Source organism: Hirundo rustica, chromosome 1, assembly GCF_015227805.2.
Source record: "Hirundo rustica isolate bHirRus1 chromosome 1, bHirRus1.pri.v3, whole genome shotgun sequence".
Lineage (NCBI taxonomy): Eukaryota > Metazoa > Chordata > Aves > Passeriformes > Hirundinidae > Hirundo > Hirundo rustica.
The window spans coordinates 83,137,378-83,156,128 of record NC_053450.1 but is presented as its reverse complement, the minus strand read 5'-3'; the positions used below and the strand labels follow the sequence as shown (position 1 = coordinate 83,156,128).

Sequence of the window (18,751 nt, the reverse complement as noted above, 5' to 3'; positions counted from 1 at the left end):
CAATTAGGTCACATCATCTCTGCTCCAGGATGAACAATTCCAATTCTCTCAGCCTCTCCTCCCAGGTGAGGAAGTCCATTCCTCTGGTCATCTTGATGTCCCTTCTCTGAACTCACTCCAACAGGCCCATGTCCTTCCTGTGCTGGGGATCCCAGAGTGGAATGCAGCATTCCACGTGGGGTCTCACAAGACTAGAGCAGAGAGGCAGAAGAGGAGGAGACAAATTCAACAAAAACTTAAAAAAAAAAAAAAAAAATGGCTGTTGGCTTTAATGGCTTGTCTAGCTGATCCACCTGTGATGACTTTGGTAGTATTAATGAAAGAGGATTATTTGCAGGGGGTTGTGTTTGGTGAGTTGCTTGTCATGGTGAGGGGAGTAATTGTACATAGATAAACCTGGTAAATTAATGTTGGAAAACCAAATACATTTTCTGGCTGAAAGGCCAGAATTTAGTTGAATTTTCTTTGTGACAGAAGTACTCTTTGATATAGTAAACCAAATGAGAAGACAAGAAGTATGACAGATGCCTCTATCATGTAAGTAAAAGCAGTTCTGCTCTTGAAGCCTCAGCACATGTGGGGGGTTGCAGAGTCTGGACCATCTTTCAGCAGGTGGACAACCGAGATGTCTTCTGCTGCTACTGTCATTGTTTAGAAGATGAAAAGCTCAATGTGACGTTTTGTGAAATCCTGTAGGGCTGCTCTGATGCTTGAAGTAACAGAGCCGAGAGATGGGGTCACCGCAGCCTCTCTGCGTTTGCACCTGCATGTGTGTGTGCCCCTGCCGAAGGACGTGGGTGGGCAGTAGATGGATCCTCCTGTACAGTGTCATGCTTGGTTCCCCTGGCTTGGTGTTCAGTTAACGAGGTAAATAAAAACTGTGTAGACTTTTGTATTTATACCCTTGTGATCTCCTATTGTTTTTAAAAGCTGGGGGTTTTTTTGGCTATTCATAACAGGGTTTTCTTCTGGAGCTCCACCAAATATTGAAGGTGGATATTTGGGATAATTTCTCATCAGTTACAGAATTTACTCAGTTCTTTCATAAAACCCATATGGGTTTCAGTGCTAAACTGTTTGATTTTGTGGTTTATTCTAACACTTTTAACGAAGTACTACTTTGCTGTGATCTTTCCCACTCTTTTCTTTGTCCTTGTCCTTTAAATAGGATGGAATTTCTGGAGATATAGACAGCTCTTTTATTAAGGGAGTATTAAAATGAAAAATTTTCTCTGGAGGTTGTTCTTATGTAAAAAGTTAGTGCAAATGACATTTGAATTCTCCATAAGTGCAATGAGACTAATTTCTTTTTTTTTAATCTCACATGATGAAAGACAAATAGCTGAAAAGTGCTTTATAAATTATGTGATCTTTATATGCTTAAATAAAGACATTCTTCATGCTTTACTTTGATAAAGCTTCTGCTGCCTTCCTGGCAAACCTTGGCTAGTCAAAATTAGGCTTATGATCATAGACTTATATCCTCCCTGTAGTAAGCATCACTAAATGATGCCTTCTGGAATTACACCACTCTTGGGAGGCCTCAACCATCACAGAAGAGTGATCCTGTAGCTTTTATAACATGGTGCAAGCCAGACATAAGAATGGAATTTTAAAGACTGAGTCAATTTAGCCCTTTGTATTAAAGTGATTGGAGAATTTTTCAAAGGTTTATCTTTATGATAGTGTGATAAATACATAACATAGATTGAGAGAATTAGAAAAAAAAAACAAGTTAGAAAAAACAATTTATTAAGTAATATCATATAAATAACTTGTTACAAAAATCAATTTGCAAAAAGGCAAATTCACTCTGTCTGTGAGAAATTGTTGCTCAAATTGGTTTCTCATCAAATACTTAAATTTTATTTCCCCCTGCCCCCCAACCCCCCAAAAATAAGCCAGTACAGTGAACAGGAATATATAAGGGAGAGAGTGCACACTTCCCATCTGACAAAAACAAATTGCCCATCCACACTGCAGAAGAGATAATCATTCCAGCATGGGTCCCTTTGCAACACAGGAAAGTTCTAGGTGTAAACCTCTTGGGTGACAAAACTGTCACCTGCAAATGTCCCTCTCTGCCGAGCAGTGACCAGATCCATCCAATGCTGAAGCTCCCTTGGCACAACCAGGGGATGACGTCATGAGAGACTGAGTGGCTGGAGCATGCCAGCAAGTAAATCTTCCCATGTGGAGGCAACATCTTCAATTTATGCTTGGAAGCATTTTTAATTAAAAAAAAAAAAAAAAAAAAAAAAAAAAAAAAATCAATACCAAAAAGCATTTATTTTAAAGGGTTTAAAAAATCACAAATCACAATAGGAGTTTGCCAGATTGATTTAGCTCAGTAACACAGTTAAGATGCACATAGCATTTATTATAAGGCCTTTCTTTTAAGTTTAATTTTTCAAAGCAATGAAAGTAATCACAGAATTAAAACAGTACAGTGATTCTGAAGAGCTTTTTGTGTCAAAATCCAGAACCATTTTGTGTTTACACTGTTCCTTCTTTTTTGTGTTCACCTGAATGCTTAATAGTTCTGTAAGTTTGTATCTTTAATAAACACTAAAGTAATAGATCGTAGAAAACTAAAAGCTTATAGAAAGTGTCTCCAAGTATATTTACATAAATAGTGCAGTCTTATAGGAAAAGTCAAAAGCCCATGGGAATGGAAAGGATTTCTCTGTATGCTGGACTTATGCCTTATTTGTCAAATTGACTTTGTGGTAGGAGAAATTTAAATGTAGCAGCTCCTTTTTTTTTTTTTTTTTTTTTTTTTAATTTATATTTAACGAAAGCAAAAGATACATGAAGAAAAAGGGATAAGGGAAGGTTCTGTAAAAACTCCTTTGAAATCCAGTAACTCTACACAGAAGGTGATAGCTTTGTGGCTTTTAAGTGCCATGGGCCTGCCTTGCATATGACTGACTACCTCCCCTCACACTTCACACAATTCACGTCCTTGCTCTTCTTCCTGAAATGCTCAGCTCTCTCACACTTGTACCCCCTATAACCCCAGCCATGGCTTTTGGATACCTATCACTGAATTTTATGAACTGTTCAGGAAACTGTTTTAGTGTATGACAAACACGGGTCTGGGCTCAAAAGTGTAATATTGCAAAATGATGGGCAGGATCAAGATTGTTTCAGCTGGCTTAAATAAAACTGCTGAGGGCAGGGACTGGTATTAAAACATTGTGTTGGAGTTCTGTGTTTTTCTCTCTTTCTGGAACAACACATGAGTCTGTAGACATCAGATAAACTTTTGTTCCACTTTAAGTACAAACACAGAAATCTCTGAGAAAAGAACTCTTCCTAAAGACTGAACCGAAAGCAAAAAGTATTGTAGATTTGACATTTATTGGACGAGGCTGGTATTTCACAGGTGTAGATGGGTTGGAAAAATCCTGCCTTTCACAACTCATGACAGAGTTCATAGTCACTGGAAGTAGCATAATGACTGTTACTTTGTCAGCTCTCATTCGATGAGGAAGCTCGGACTGCAGAGTTAACTGAAATGCAAACGGGCAGGGGATGGCAGCATCCATTTGGGACAGTGGTCTTGTGAAACCCTCCAGTACGTCTCACAGCCAAAGGAAACATGGAGAGACCTTTCTGACAGATGGTGGCAGGTAGAGCTAACACAGTGGTGGTTGCAGAGTCACCTGCTCAGAACCACTGTCGGGAATTCATCCTGCAGAAGACCATCAAGATAGGTCTGCTGCAGAAATTTAACACATGCCTTTCTTTCCGAGAGATCTACTTGGAAACGGCCTGGATTTAAGTTGTATGGTCTAAAAAAGATGTCTTTCTCCCTATCCATACAGATCTCTCTCTAGTGTGTCAGTAAATCTGAAAATGTTAGAACTCCACTCCTGGTTCTGTTCAACATGGATAATTCTGGTTTTACAACTGTACATATGTAGAGTTTCTAAATACATTTCTAAAGCCATTCCTCTTTGCTATACTTCTCTATGATTGTTCTGGGTTTTTTATGATATTGCAGATATTAATTTCTTGGTTTTGTGGGATGATTTTTTTTTGTTTTTGTGACAGAGAAAAGCTGCAACTTGTAATGTAGACTGATACTTCCTAAAGTGGGTTATTCGAAAGTTGCTTCTTCCATTCACATTTAGCAATAAAGAAACACCTGTCCATAGAATGAAGTAAGACCAGAAAAATATATGTTTCCTAGGAAAAATTTAGAAAATATTTCTGTTGGTACAGGTGACATGTTTTTTTATACTATGTATCTTTTCCAGCACATTTTTGACAGAAATAACTGAAAAATACAGACAATTTGGTTTCTCATGGCTAGACACAATTCCATCTATGTCAGGTTTGGGAACACATCTCAGTCCTGTGATCCTGCTGGTAGAGCCTTGTGCAGAGCTCTCTGCAAGGCTTTGCCTCAGCTCTCTTCCAAGCACTTGTCTGCACAGAGAGATGTCCTGGCACAGCTGTACTGGAGGCATGGGCTGCTGAGTCTTCCCATGCTGGTGCTGTTGTGGGATAAAACTGGCTTTAGCCTGAAGTGGTTCTCCTGGGGTAAAAAACACCCTAGCAAACACAAAACAAAAACAACTTCCCACCAGTTTTCTGGGGTAAAGTTACTCTCCTGGGAGTTGAGATGAAATAGTTACTGTAGAAACCTTATTCCATATCAGATGTAGAGATGGAATTGTTCTGCAGTAGCATGGCTGGCATAGACTCCCAGATCCCTGTTTCATGTTGACTCCACTGAATTCCTTGGCATCTTTTAATATGTTTCCAGTTGTTAGGTCAGATGCTTTCCCAAATTAAAAGCCAACTGCATTTTTATCGCTCTACCTGGATTAGCTCAACTGCCTAATAATATTTCTTCTTCTGAAACAGGTGTAGTTGTAAGAAGAGCAGGCTTAAAACAGCCTTGAAAGCTACTTCATAGCCCATAGTCCAACAACTGGTTATCTACAAATGACAATTGCAGCACTGTGTGAAAGCATTATTAAATACTCATTTCTATTATCTAGCACGCCACCATGCAACAAAGTGCAAAGAAATACTACTGCAAAAGTTTGTATTCACTGCAATATGGCACTTTCAATATTTAGAATGCAGTACTGATTTTATAAATTGCACTTTGTGGTACTGCCAAGCAAGAAGAAAAGAAAGAATTGAACTCTCCTTCCTGTGTGTGAGATGCTAAATCTGTTTAATTTGCAGGAAAAATAATAGACCATAAAACCTAGATGCATAAATAATAATTTGGATGCAAGTTTGCCTAAAATTTTCTTAGAAGAATTCATTTGCTATCCAGGCACCATATTTGTGGTGACATAACATAATTTTATATATATAACATATTTACATAACAGGCACGAGTAGCCACTCTCTATTATTTACTGTGTCACTCAACGGACAAGATAGAACTGGCTTTGAATTAAAAAGAATAAAACCCCAAACCAACTCAAAACTTGCGCTTGGACCGCTACCAACAATCACTAAATCAGACAAAATCACTGTACAAACATAGGAAAAGAGCTACAAGGAGTTCACTGATCCTCCTGTCTCATTATCCCACCCAAGAGGTGACTAATGCAGGCTGACTCGCAGGGTGGCCCAGCCCTTCAGGGCACCGGGGCTGTCTTCAGCCGAGTGCCACCGACTCCCTCTTCCCAGTGGGCTGGAGGTGGCTTGCAGGGCTGAACACTTGTGTGGCTTCACAGCCACCTCTGCCATCCCCTCCACACACCAATCTGTTTCCTTGAGGCTTAAGGAAGGGAAGGGACAGTTCACTGGCTCTCTTTGGGCATCCAGCTGGATTCTGCACTTGGGTCTATTTGCTGGAGGCAACCTCGGAGTGAAGGGAAGAGAGAGGGATGTGTTAGGAAACCACTGGGGAGAGCCCCTGGAGGGATGTGCTGGCCCCACTGATGGTGTAAGGGGAGCAGCACAAAGTGAGGGACGTGTGGCAGGTGGTGCTAAGCATCTGCTGCTCCACCACATATCTGAAATCCAGATGGTCTCTCCTGTCTGCCAGAGCCAGCTTTTGGCCAGATTGCTTCTTAGAAGTTCCAATTTCAAGTAAGCCATGAAGAGCCAGGCTTTTAGCATCTTATATCACTTAGGGACCCTGAAAAGGACATAATAAGGCTCTAACCATGCCATTGCTTTCATGACGGGTGCAACAGCTCAGCCTCCCAGTAAGCGATGGAGTTGGGAACCACACTCTGTTGGACTTAAACACTCTGAGAGGCCTCCACCAGGGAGGCCGAAGGCTCTGGACCCTTGGAAGCTCTGGGCTCCTCTGCTCTGAAAGCATCCATTCTATAGTGCTGGGCACCTGCAAGCCATTACTGCTGTGCCCTACACCTACAGGCGTGCTGTACTTCTCACTGTGAACGAGTCCTTTCCTGCCCAGCCAGGGCTGCAGCACGGCTGGCTCCTCCTCTTCTCTCTGAGCTGGTCCACAAAACCTAAAATTCTGTCATTGTGGTTGTAAAAGTCTAATACTTGGGACTCTTACTGCTCTCTTTGACTTAGAAGGAGTAATGAATTCCAGGGATTAATTTTTAATTGCGCTTGTTTATTAACTTTTTTTCTCATCTCTCTTTATTTCTGGAGTAAATTGGAGCTGTTTAATTTTCAAAATGATTCACTTTAATTTTGGGGGAGGTGGAAAATAGATCCATTCTTGTAATTCTGGTATTAAATACTGTTTCATGAAATAAATGAGAATAGTTACACATGAGGTATTATAAAAATAATAATTCCTTCTTTCCTTGGCACAGCGCCATGGGCTCTTTCCCTACTTTGGGACACAGGGCTGTTTAGCTCTTGGAATTGGATATGCCCCATGGCAGCCCCCTAGGGTTTTCTCCAGAGAGACTCTCCTGGATGGCTGGATTTGAAGAGCAGCCACTACGTGTTTGAAAAAAAAACCGAAACACTGCATGTTGTGCAAGCTATATCGAAAACTGCTTTGGCCCAAGATTATGGCAACTTTCCCCACCCCACACCTGGACAAAATTACTTAGCTTGGCAAAGCAGAAAAACACACAGAGAGAAACTTGTGGTTAAAATTTTACCTTTTGGTGAAGATTTTAACAACCCCAGCTAAGTAGTTTACTTAAAAAGTTAGTTATAATTATAACTCCCCTTTTCAGGCCTCTGGAATGACCATTAATTCTCACTTATTTGTTCATTCAGGGCTTGAGTCTAGAACAAAAAAAAGGAAACAACTACCCAAAAGCATAAACAGTTATTTCCTCTGGTGGAATGACAGTGTTTTCCATTTCTAAAGCATTTTCCAAATGTCTTACATAGTTCTTGCGACATCCTGATGAGGTAGGCATTATTTCCCCATTTTACAGATTAGTAAAACTGGGCAGAGAGTCAGTCAGGAATCCACCTTGGACATCCAGGCAAAGAAGGTCAGGACAAAAAATCACTTTCCTCCTCTGCAGTTACTCCTTTTGTCCCAGAGGATGGCAGTCACCTTGAGGTCACTTCTGCCCGCCTGCACATGAGAACAGGCAGGAGCAGCTGAATATGAACATCCTGATTCCAACGTCCCCAGGACAGTGGCCATCACTGAACTGATGTGCAGGTGGAGGCCGACTGAGAAAGTGCCAGCAGAAGCACAGTTATGATCTGCTCCTTCCACCAAATCATGACCTAATTTGGAGCTGGATTTGATGACTTTCCCTGCATCGCAAAGCAAGCCTGGGTTAGAATGGGGAAACCATCTAAGAATTATATATTGGGGCTACTGACCACACACACGTGCACACACACACATCTCTCCAGCAATGCTAGGTCCAAAGAATATATACAGAGCAGTCAATGAACTATATATATGTGTGTGTTAGTATGATTCAGTGCAATGGGGCTATGGTGAGTTCTAGAGAAACACTCAGGTTGAAATGACCATTAAGCCTCTCTACCCGCCTCATGAGTAAAATGCATGTTTGATGTTCTTTTCTCAGCTTACTCTATTTGTATAATAAACCTTCGTTCTGTCACCGCTACTTTTGACTATAATACATAGGGTAAACTAGGGTACCTCATTACATTGGGATGTGCAATACACAATTGACAGAGCAGTCATCTGAGCTGAATAGTCTGAATACAAGTAAAAAGCAAGTGAGCTTAAACAGTAATATACTCTGATTTACAATATAAGCAGAACAAGTAAAAATATTGCTCCCCATCTGATCCCTTTTTTTCCCTCCACTACTGCTGTGCCTGTAAGATTGGCTTGGTAAACTGGATGCACTCAAAAAATAAGGATTTTGCCTCTTGGAAGCACATAAAATGATACTAGAGAAAGTTTTCTGATGGCTAACCCACACAGACTGCAGTCATTAGACAATTCAAATGTGTAGAACAGAGAACCCTTTCAAACAGCTGTGGAGAAACAGAAAGAAATAGCCACTTCACATATCCCAATGCTGTTTCTGGGAATGAGGAGAGAAAAAAAAAAAAAAAAAAAAAAAAAGACAACATATTAAGAGTCTTTGTCACTGTCCATTGAGCCATACATATCTGCCAGCTTTTTAAACCGAGGTCCCCAGTCACTGAGGTAATCGTAGTCCTGATCTCCGTCCGTAGTCACTGACTCCAAGGAGCTGAGGGACTCGGCCACAGAACCATTACCTTCGTACGCGTAGGTTGCTAATGAGTCATACGGGGGTGCTGTTGGATCTGTATCATTTTCCTTTAACCTTTGGTTAATGAAATCTCTGACATCCGTGTTATCTCGGGCTGTTGCAGTCCGCCGCGGCATAAAAAGTGTTTCTGGCACAATGTCTCTGCGTAATTTATTGTCATCTATGGCTTCGGGATTCCTCAGCGTGCCAATATCAAACGCCTGGGTGTCTTCCTCTCCACCACCTTCATCGTTATAACTGACAATGTTGTCTCTGATGTCTTCTTTGGAAATTATCAAAGGCTCTTTTTTCCGCTGCCGTCTCAGTGCTGCAAATAGCACCACAGTAACTGCAAGCAAAAACAACAGCGAAAGAGAAAGGGAAAGGAGGTTAATCCCCAACTCCATTAAAGCCCAGAAGAAATGCTGTGCCTCTGCTTTAGTCTGAAGTTTGAGAGGATGTTTTGAAAAACTGAAGATGTGCACATCAGATTTTCAGGCTGCACTTGCTCTGCCTGTGAGTTCCTTGGGAACTGAAATGGTATGGATGCACAGAAGGAAGGAGATGTCAAGCTTGTAGGAGGCCAAGCAGAACGTCTTTTTTCTGGCAGGTACTTTGTTACCCAGAGCCATAGACCAATTTTGTCACCTTGAGAACAGAGCTAGTTTAATGAGAGCTGGGAAGGTAGAAACACTTTCTCCAGGATAAGTAACATCAGATGTTATTTATTTATGTTGAATCCCTTGGACAATATGCAACTTCTGCTATGGACCAGGATGGTATCTACTGAGCTTAGCAAAGCTGAATTTCAAGATAAGTAAATCTATCTTCCTCCGGGAAGAAAACTTGGAATATGGACTGGATTTTCAGCCAGCACAAAGTCTGAGTTTTGTTAACTACCCTGTAATGTTTTTACAATGTACATCACCTTGAAAAGTACACAAATTAAATAATGAACTGATGAGATATGATAAAGGTATTTTTTGATCTGAGAAAGGCAGATTTCTAAAATATATTTTATGTCCTTCATTTTTAAGTGTGTGTTTGCATACACATATTTTTTTTTATTTATTTATTTGGGGAGAAGGAACTCTTTCCATGACCCTGATGGAAATTTTAATTTTTTACTCAATAATGATTTTCAGTAGTGATGGAGAAGTGGACACAGAGCATGGAAAGGGATATGGTCAACACTTTCCTATGGAAGGTGGTTTCAGATTTCTTAGCTGGATTCTACATGAAGATGTAAATGGCTGAATATTGACAAATGAACAGTAGCAAGGAGCAGGGATACATTTCTGCTGTCAGTGTTGCTTTGGTAGCCTGAAGTCTGCAGTGCCCAGCATTTCAGCTCTGTTGTGCAAATTCCAAGGAAGGACACATCTTGCTGTCTTTACAGTTTTTTCTTAGCAAAGCAAAGCAGAAATGCCTAAACTCATTGATGTGAGATGGTAAGGTGGATCACAATGATCCTTCATGTCAGGTTTGCCTCTAAAATGGCATGTGAATCAAGCACAGTAACTGTTGAAGAATTTTTTTTTCAGTCCTTTCCTCAGTTGTAATATTTTAAGGTCAACATCAAGGACTAAGGGTGTCTCCAACCCAAACCTTTATTCCATTGAACCTTATTATTGTTAGTTTCCTTTGACGGACAAATTCTGGTGGGTTTTTCTTTTGGTGGTGGGGTGTTTTTGCTTGTTGGTTGGTTGGTTGGTTGGTTGGTTGGTTGGAGCAAAATACTGTCTGTAGGTGTGCCTAAGCATCTTGTATGGAAGGTCACCAAAAAGACAGGATAAAGTAGGAAAATGCTTTATCTCACCACAGGAATACTGTGAATAAAGAAGAACATCTGTCAATATGAGCTGAAAAGAAATGGATGGTAAAGTTGAAGGATTAGGAGAGGTGGTTCAGATTGCATTAGGATCTCAGCCTAATGATGAGGATTTACTTAGGGTGTCACAGAAGAGTCCTAGTTTGAGTGGTGCTTCTTTGTGCTGCTGTGTAAAAATGCAGTTAGAGAAAATTTTCTTCCTGAAGAGCAAAAAACTATGTGGAAGGACTAGTGAAAGGTGTGTATGAAAGAAGAGAGATAGCTGGAGAACATTTTGGAGAACTTGAAAAACACAATGTCGATTTGGAATGGGTTCTGGAACAGTGACTGGTAGAACGGCCTGAGAAAGCATTGGAATTATAGATTTTACATCAAAGAGTTGCTGAAGTATCTCATCACAAAAGCAGTGTTACACAGAATATTCAAGGATGAGACTTTGATAAATACATCATGTCTGATACATGGATTTTACTGCTTTGTGCTGAACTTGCAGGAAAAAGACCCCATCATAAGCTGCATGTTGAAGTACTTCATCTTTATTTGCACATCTGTGTTCAGCAGTACCCGAAACCTCCTGATAAGATGCTAAACTTACTCAAACTGCATATAAACCTAGCAATTTACAGGCAATTTTTGTTGCTGCAATACTTTGAGTTGTGGTTCAGGTCTGCCCAGAGTATTGTTTTTCACTCAGTAGTGGTTGCACATTCAAACCCTGTAACCAACCTGAAAATAGAAAATTATATAGCTGAGTTAATTGAAAATCTGCTTATGGTGCATGGTGGCATGAGCAGTAATTGACATAAAGTGCTGCTTAGCACACAGAATCAATTATTTTCGATTGACATAAAACAGGAAATCGTTTAATGTCAGATTGATATTAATGAGCACAGTTGTACTAACGAGTGCAAGACGACCTGCAGCATTACATTACTTTTTCTGGTAAGGAACTTAATACAAAGTGAGCTCAGCCCTTGGGGGCAATGATACCATGTTTTGGAAAATGAATTTAATGGTGAATTAAAGATCAGATTGTTATTGTGGGAATCTTTTCTGAAAATGGAATACAGCTTACTTGAACAAGCCATGACCATAATGTTGGAGTCTGAGAATCACAACCTCATCTTCAATTCATTACTGGAGAGGGAAATTTTGTTAAAAGTAAAGATCAGGATGACTCTGCAATGGTGATAAGCACAGCCAAGGAAGATAGGAGTATGGTAAAAAGAAGTAGAATCATGAAAGAAACATTTTTCTCCCCTGCCTGACCCTCCGGCTGTAAAATTTGTCTGACTTCCTTCTTTCCTCCTAGCATCCTAATAGCACCTCCCAGAGAAGAGCCTGTGTTGTATCGTACAGTTGCCCCCAGATGAACAGGTACGAATAATGGCCGAGTGACCAACTATCTCTGTTTGCAATACAAGAGGGGTGGAACCTGACAGGTATGTGAGAGATGTTGCAAATTGTACTTTTTTTTTTTTTAATATAATTATTAAAAAAAAGTTGACCACTTGTAAGTGCTGGAACCAGAACTCTGCGCATCCTCCACACTCAGGAGCCAGCCTCTTTCTAATCACAGGTGGCTGAAATGGAGGACCCTGCAGCCTTTGAGGGAGTCCCTCAGTATCACTCAGCTTCCTTTTCCAAGAGAAAAAAAGCACTGAGACTTGTTTCCCATCAGTTTAGAAATGAGAAGCTAATTCTTCAAAACTAAGCTATCTGCTCTCTTTCTATGGTCAACAGAAAGGGGTGGACACCTGCAGAGGGTTATGAGTAATGTGTCTGGTCCCCTTCAGATGCCAGTAAAGGATGGGATGGGATGGGATGGGATGGGATGGGATGGGATGGGATGGGATGGGATGGGATGGGATGGGATGGGATGGGATAGGATGGGATGGGATGCGATGGGATGGGATGCGATGGGATGGGATGAATGTCTCTCTGCAGATGTCTCTTTCCACTGAAAAGTGTGGAGCCCAGCTGGGTCATCTTCCTCATATATGTCTAACTTTTAGATAACTTAAGGTTAGGTTGGTTGTGCCCTATACACACCATGTGCAGCAGCCCGCAGAGGAGGAAATACAATCATATATAGTCAGGATAAGGCTATGATGTCTTTAATTTGCCTTTGTCCTAGTCTTGGAATAATAATTATAGAAACACAAAATAATCATGAAAGGAAAATCATGTCCTGAGCTACTTACCAAGTAATATAATGATGCAAAGAAGAATGGCAATAAGAGCCCCAGTGCTAAGACCAGTAGGATGAATCAAGGCTTCTGCATTACAGGACAGCATCTTTCCTCGATGGTCACAAGCACACACTCGAATAGTCACCGTTTCGGTGCTGCTCTGGATGGGGTAATCATTGTCTGATATTACCACCGGCAAGAAGTAGGTACTTGTTTCATGTCGGTTATATCTGGTTTTTCGAGTGAAAATCCCTGCTGTGTTGTCTGGAAACACAAAGCATGCATTAAATCTTCATCTGAAGACTGAAAGCAAGGATAAGATAATAAAGAAAAATCCTCCTAGAAATTCACCTTTGTTGTCCTGTAGTGTAAAGTTTGAGCTGCTGGCTGCCTCGGGAGCCAAGGAGAATGAAAACTGATGTCCATTGTAAGAGTCATCTTTATCAACAGCACTTAATGTTTGTATCAGCTGAAACAATAAGAACAAAATTATCTCCTAAGTCAGTGAACTTTATGTTTATTTATGTAGTCTAAAAAAGACTGTAAAAGCAATCTTTTGTATTCTTTTTTTTTTCTCTGCTTCAAGGCTAATGATGTTGCTATGGTGAGCTTAAGAAAAGTCATCCACATGCTGCTGATGCTGTTTGGGGGCATCATAGTATTATATCCTATATCCTATACCTATACCATCACAGAGTGACAAAATGAATTTCAAAGTTGGCAGAAAAATCATGTTGATTCCACCAGAAGGCTTGGGTTAATGGTACTGCAGATGGGTAGGAAACTTTTGTATGTGATAAGGAATAGAGATGAAAGGTGAGACAAACTGAATTTATATTTATCTATCCAAATCTCATGTCAAAGGAATTGTTTGGCTGAATCTTCTAAATCATCTGCAACTTTGAACTGCTTTACAATGGGAGTGGTAGATTGAGAGTTATCTAGCAAGACATAGTTGTATCACAGACAGGACCTGTGACATTTACAGACGTGAAATTGTTTTGAAGGAGACAGTGGAGGTACCTGAATAAAGCAAAGGATGAAAGAATGAAAATGAATCAGCGGTAACAAGGTGCAGTACAGAAAATAACATTCAAAAACATACTGTCATGTCAGCTGGAAGAATACTGAGTGAAATTAGATACCGCGCAGCTACTGTTTAATTTTGTAATTAAGTTTGATGCAATGCAAAGTACACCGCTTGATGAGGTAATGCAAGAGTAGTAGCAAAACTTATTTAATTTGGACTATTTTCTTAGTACAAGCAGACAACGCACCTGTTCTGCCTTTGCGTTTTCACAAACGAAGGTCTCGTAAAACATGGCAAACTCTGGAGCATTGTCATTTACATCCAAAACCTTAATGAACACTGGGACACGGCTGCTTTGTTTTGGGTTGTCTGAAATGACAAAACCAAAATGGAAATTTTATTTAGCCCAGTTACTGACTCAGTGCAGTGGAAGAAAAGGACAGACTTGGAGGTTCATTGCCTTAATTTTTCTCACTCAGAGCACTTCACTGACTTTCTGTTTATTTCTGGTGAATGTGTTACGGGATGAATGTAGTATCATTACTCTAATTCTGTGTAAACTATAGAGTTAAGGTGGAGTAGGAGTCCAGGATTTACAAATTCTTTTGATCATTTCACGTATGATTATGAATGTATGTGTAATATACGTAAATATAATACTGGAACTAAATTAAATTTATTTATTACCTGACTAATACCGTTTGGTGGCAGTGAAGTATCTAGAAAATATTCCCTTCCTTAACTCTCTAACAGAAAGAGTCAAGAGGAGAGATTGCGTGAGTTTTTTCTTCTCCACTTGTTAAATATAGCTCTCGTGCCCTACAATTCTTGTGGCACAGTTCCTTAAGCTACCATGATTATCATTATTTTATAGAAATAGTAACTGCAGTAATAGTAATAGTAATAGCGTCTGTGATCACAGATGCTTTCTAACCTGTTGTGAATTGTTTTGTCTGATGTTCTAGAGTAAATATAAAAAGTATCAGCTGAAAAACATAAGCACTATATAGAACCTGTAGATTCTCCTGCGTAAACAATCTTTTTTTCCCTATAAGAACTCCATAGTGCCGAGAGATTGAAATTTACAAAGGTATTCCTGAGCATAGAATATTAATGAAAATACTGTCAACTTTCTGGATAAAAATTACATCTGGAAATGCACCCTACTGTATAGGCCATTCCTTTTCTTGTTGGGAGGAGGCAGGCTTTAGTCAAAATGATACACAGAATAAGAAAAGCAGTGGCAGTAATCTTGCCTAGAGCCATGCATGGTGAATTAGGCAAGATCCTGAGGCAAAAAGTCACACCATAACAAGCACTAACACTTAAAATGTACAAGATCTGGTCCCAAAGAAATTTGTCATCACTAATTGAAAGAAACCCAAGAGACACTGCCATTGATCTGTCTCTGTGCTCCGTATCACAAAATATCCACCTAGGAATATGTGGCTATGGGAATGTGAGAGAGAGAAATCTGAGGGAAAGAGTGTGATTGAGATAAATTTCATTTAAAAGAAATACCTTCCCCTCTCCTACATGAGGGCTCACACTGAATTTTCCTGTGTTGATTTCCTACCCACGTAAATATGCTTTATCAATGCATTTTAACCTATCATTCAAGTGAAAAAATAATGCAATAAAATATAGCAGATCTATGATTCTATATTCTTCTACAAGCATTCATTATAGTAGCTTGTTGGTTTTATTATTATATTTATTCATTATAGTAGCTGCTATTTATTCATTATAGTAGCTTGCTGACTTTAATAAAAGTCCTATTAATGTGTTTGTCATCCTTTTATAAATGTGAAAATGCCTCCTCCAAAATTGGCACTGCTTATTTGTATTACAGAGCTGAGTCATTTGGACAAAATATTGTGCTTTAAGGCTCCGCAGTCCCATCGAAATTAATATGATTCCATTGGGCATAAACGTCTTTATAATATCAGCCATGGGGCTAAATTCGTTTGATGTATAAAATAACAGTTTATGTATAATATGGACTAGGTTGAATTCTTTGCTAAAATACATCAACAAAAGAGTTGAATTTTTATAACAGGCAGAAATCAAAGGCATTCATTTGAAGTCACAGGACTATTGGCAAGACTATTTCGTAGGGCATACTTTTCTAACAAATACATTCAAATATATTGTAAAACATGTTTCTTCTCCTCTGAAAAAGGAGAATTGTTTTCTTTCCTGCTTTTTTAAACCTAAACCTACATATTTTCATTTTACTTCTAGGTGCTTAAGGTTCTCACAATTTTGTAATAAACAGAAGCTTCATATAAACTCTAGGCTCTATGAACATATGCCTCTTCTCTGATTTAATGAAAATTAATATACATCTTCAAGAATTTATTTTTTTTAGTATTTTGTGTCACCCTTTTTCAAATTATTTGTGCAAATTAATTAATGTAGGTTCATTTGTTTATATTATCCTTTAATTACTGCTGGGCTCCATCTCCATAGACTCAACAAACTGCTTAAATCTATTTCTCTGTACAGGGATGTGTTTTCTGCTGAGCCAGCAACCAAACTGTTAAAGTGGTGGGTTTTGTTTTTTTTTTCAGAATACAGCCTCAAAGTCCTGCCAATGTTTGACTTACCCATAAGTGTCAAGTAACAAATATTTAAAAACACTCTGGGAATTGTCTTTGGTAAATCAGCTGTAATTCTGCAGCTGTGACTCCCTAGACCTGTGTCCCGCGCTTTAATGCCGGTTTGCTGTCTGACTGTGGCAGATGTACTGACCTGGTGTTTCACCAGCTATTTATGTGCAGCAGTCACAGTGTGATTGATTCTCTGGGCTGCTGAGCAATTTCAGCTCATAGTGGTGAAAAAGGAGAACATTTCGAACTGGAGCATTCTACGCTTACTGACAATTCTAGACAAAGGCAAAAAAACTCCCCCCCCCCCCCCCCCCCCCCCCCCCCCCCCGCCGTAAAACAAAATCAAGAGCACTCCTCACTGAAAGATGTTTCTCTTTATGACTTTATAGTTATTGTTTTTTTTCCTATATCAAAGGGAGCACCCATCCATTTGAAGGCACATCCTCCCTGTAACCTGACTGGATATTTTTTTAGATTACTTTAGTGAAATATGCTTGGAGTTTGATGAGCTAATGTCACTGAGAGTAATAAGTGATTCTGTGGAATTTAATGGAATGGGACTTCAGGTAGCCTTGCTAGAAATTCCTGGGTTTGCCAGGAACAATAAGTAGTGGTACTTTCCAGTCTAACCCCTTGAGACTAAAATTAGTGAAGTGTCCTGGATCAGAATAGAATGTTTCAACCAAAAAAAATTGCCTTTGGAAGACCTCTACCCTAGTCATATCAAATTTGTTCTAGGCTTAGTAAAGCACACCCTGGGAAGAATTTTGTTGCAGCCTGAAAGGATTCAGACTAAAGAGGAATGGTAATTAAGACAGAAGCCTGTGTCAAACACAAGAGGTTGAGGGGGTTTGGTGCAGTAGAACATCTGTGCTTAGGGGAGGAAGCAAGAAACCAAATGAGATCTTCCTATAGAAGCTAAGCTGGTTTTTGGACAGTTTTCTGTACTGCATGTTATTTCAGCCCAGCTGGGGTCAATGCAAGTGTTCTTGCTATCATCAATGATAAATGTTCTTGCCATTCTCTCCTTTTTAGCCATTTATTTTTTCCTGCTGCTCTACCCAGGAGCTGCCTACAGTGTACAATTTTTGACCCTAGAACCTGACTTCAAGAACTTAATAGAAACACAGCCGTGAGACTAACATTCAGTATTTGGTGTGCTGAAATCCCATAGCCGGCATTAAAAGGTGCAAACTTTCACGAGAGGGAGAAAACTATTAATGTCCTGTCATTCCTATAGGCTCATACCCACTACTCCTTCATAGCACCATTTTCTTGCCTCAGTAGCTTTATTTTACATTGCTTTTCAGCTTTAAAGAAGACTTACACAATAAAGAAAGTTGAATCAATCTTGAGCTTTTTACACTCTTCTCACTGTTAAGCAGGTTATCGAGCCATATATATATACAAAAAAAGGAAGTAGAGCTCACATAATCTCAGAAAAATCAAAAGCTTTTTAGCCTCTGAGTTGCAGAGAGATATTGTGACAATCACAGAACTGGTGTTTATATTAAACATATCTACTATTCCACCATAAACATAGGCACTGTGACTCTGCAAAAGCAAATCGAATTGCATTCCCTGATATTTGAGCATGTGATGTACTTATAGATAATTCATTAAAATAAAGAAGATTGTTTATTAATGCCAACTTGAACACATCCTTATCTTAGACTTCTTGCATTTTGACTTCTAAAATCAGCACATCTAGTATTATCACAAGATTACTGCTTTGGAACAATCTTAAACTAAGTGACAAACTGATTTGTAACTGCAGCTTGTAATTTCAAAGGATGCACACAAAGTAAAAAATGGAGGTGCATAAAACTGACTAAGATCTGGGCACCCAGCTCAGCTCAGACACCCTAGCTTTATTTGCAAACATCCAGTCTGAATGATACTGAATTCAGCCAAGGAATGCAGTTTGGCTTTAAACCGTATGTTTTGCTGCATGCCAGTTTCAGAATTCAACAGCCATGTTCAAAATTTAAAGTGGCTATAACTGATCAGAGAACACAGAACTGTCACCTTTTCTCCCTGCTGAGTTACCTCTCCATGAACTGTGTCCCTAATAAACACAAAACTGCAGATGACCTCTTGCAAGAGTTACTGCTTCTTCATTAGTATTGAGTGGGCTATCTATAAACCTGACATGTGCCCAGCTGTGCTTTCCACACACTCAGCTAGAAGGCTAAATTCATTACATCAGGGACTGGAGTCGTATTTAGGTTTAACTTACTGATCTCTGCTGCTATTACTGTAATGTTGTGCCACAGCAGTGTTTCCCGGTCAAGGGGTTTTGAAGTGAATATCGAACCATTTCCTGAATTGATGTTGAATACTCTGTCCATATCAGTGTGACGATCTACAGAGTACCTGCAAATACAGAGACAGGGGTTAGAGGAATGCTTTCCTTTAAATTTCTATGTTCTAAACCCATTTTCTAAGAT

General features: G+C 39.5%; 1 protein-coding gene across 1 annotated transcript in view; it reads right to left on the bottom strand.

The window, feature by feature from the left end:
* Window positions 1–2,305: 2,305 nt before the first annotated feature.
* The window catches only part of CDH6 (cadherin 6), a 111,624-nt gene continuing 95,178 nt past the window's right edge, over window positions 2,306–18,751 (bottom strand). Inside the window, exons 8-12 of the mRNA XM_040060806.2 lie at window positions 18,541–18,677; window positions 13,937–14,058; window positions 13,011–13,128; window positions 12,672–12,923; window positions 2,306–8,985 (exon numbers count right to left, since the gene is read on the bottom strand). Coding sequence (XP_039916740.1) covers window positions 8,495–8,985; window positions 12,672–12,923; window positions 13,011–13,128; window positions 13,937–14,058; window positions 18,541–18,677 — 1,120 coding nt within the window. The 3' untranslated portion in view covers window positions 2,306–8,494. The remainder of the gene's footprint in view (window positions 8,986–12,671; window positions 12,924–13,010; window positions 13,129–13,936; window positions 14,059–18,540; window positions 18,678–18,751) is intronic.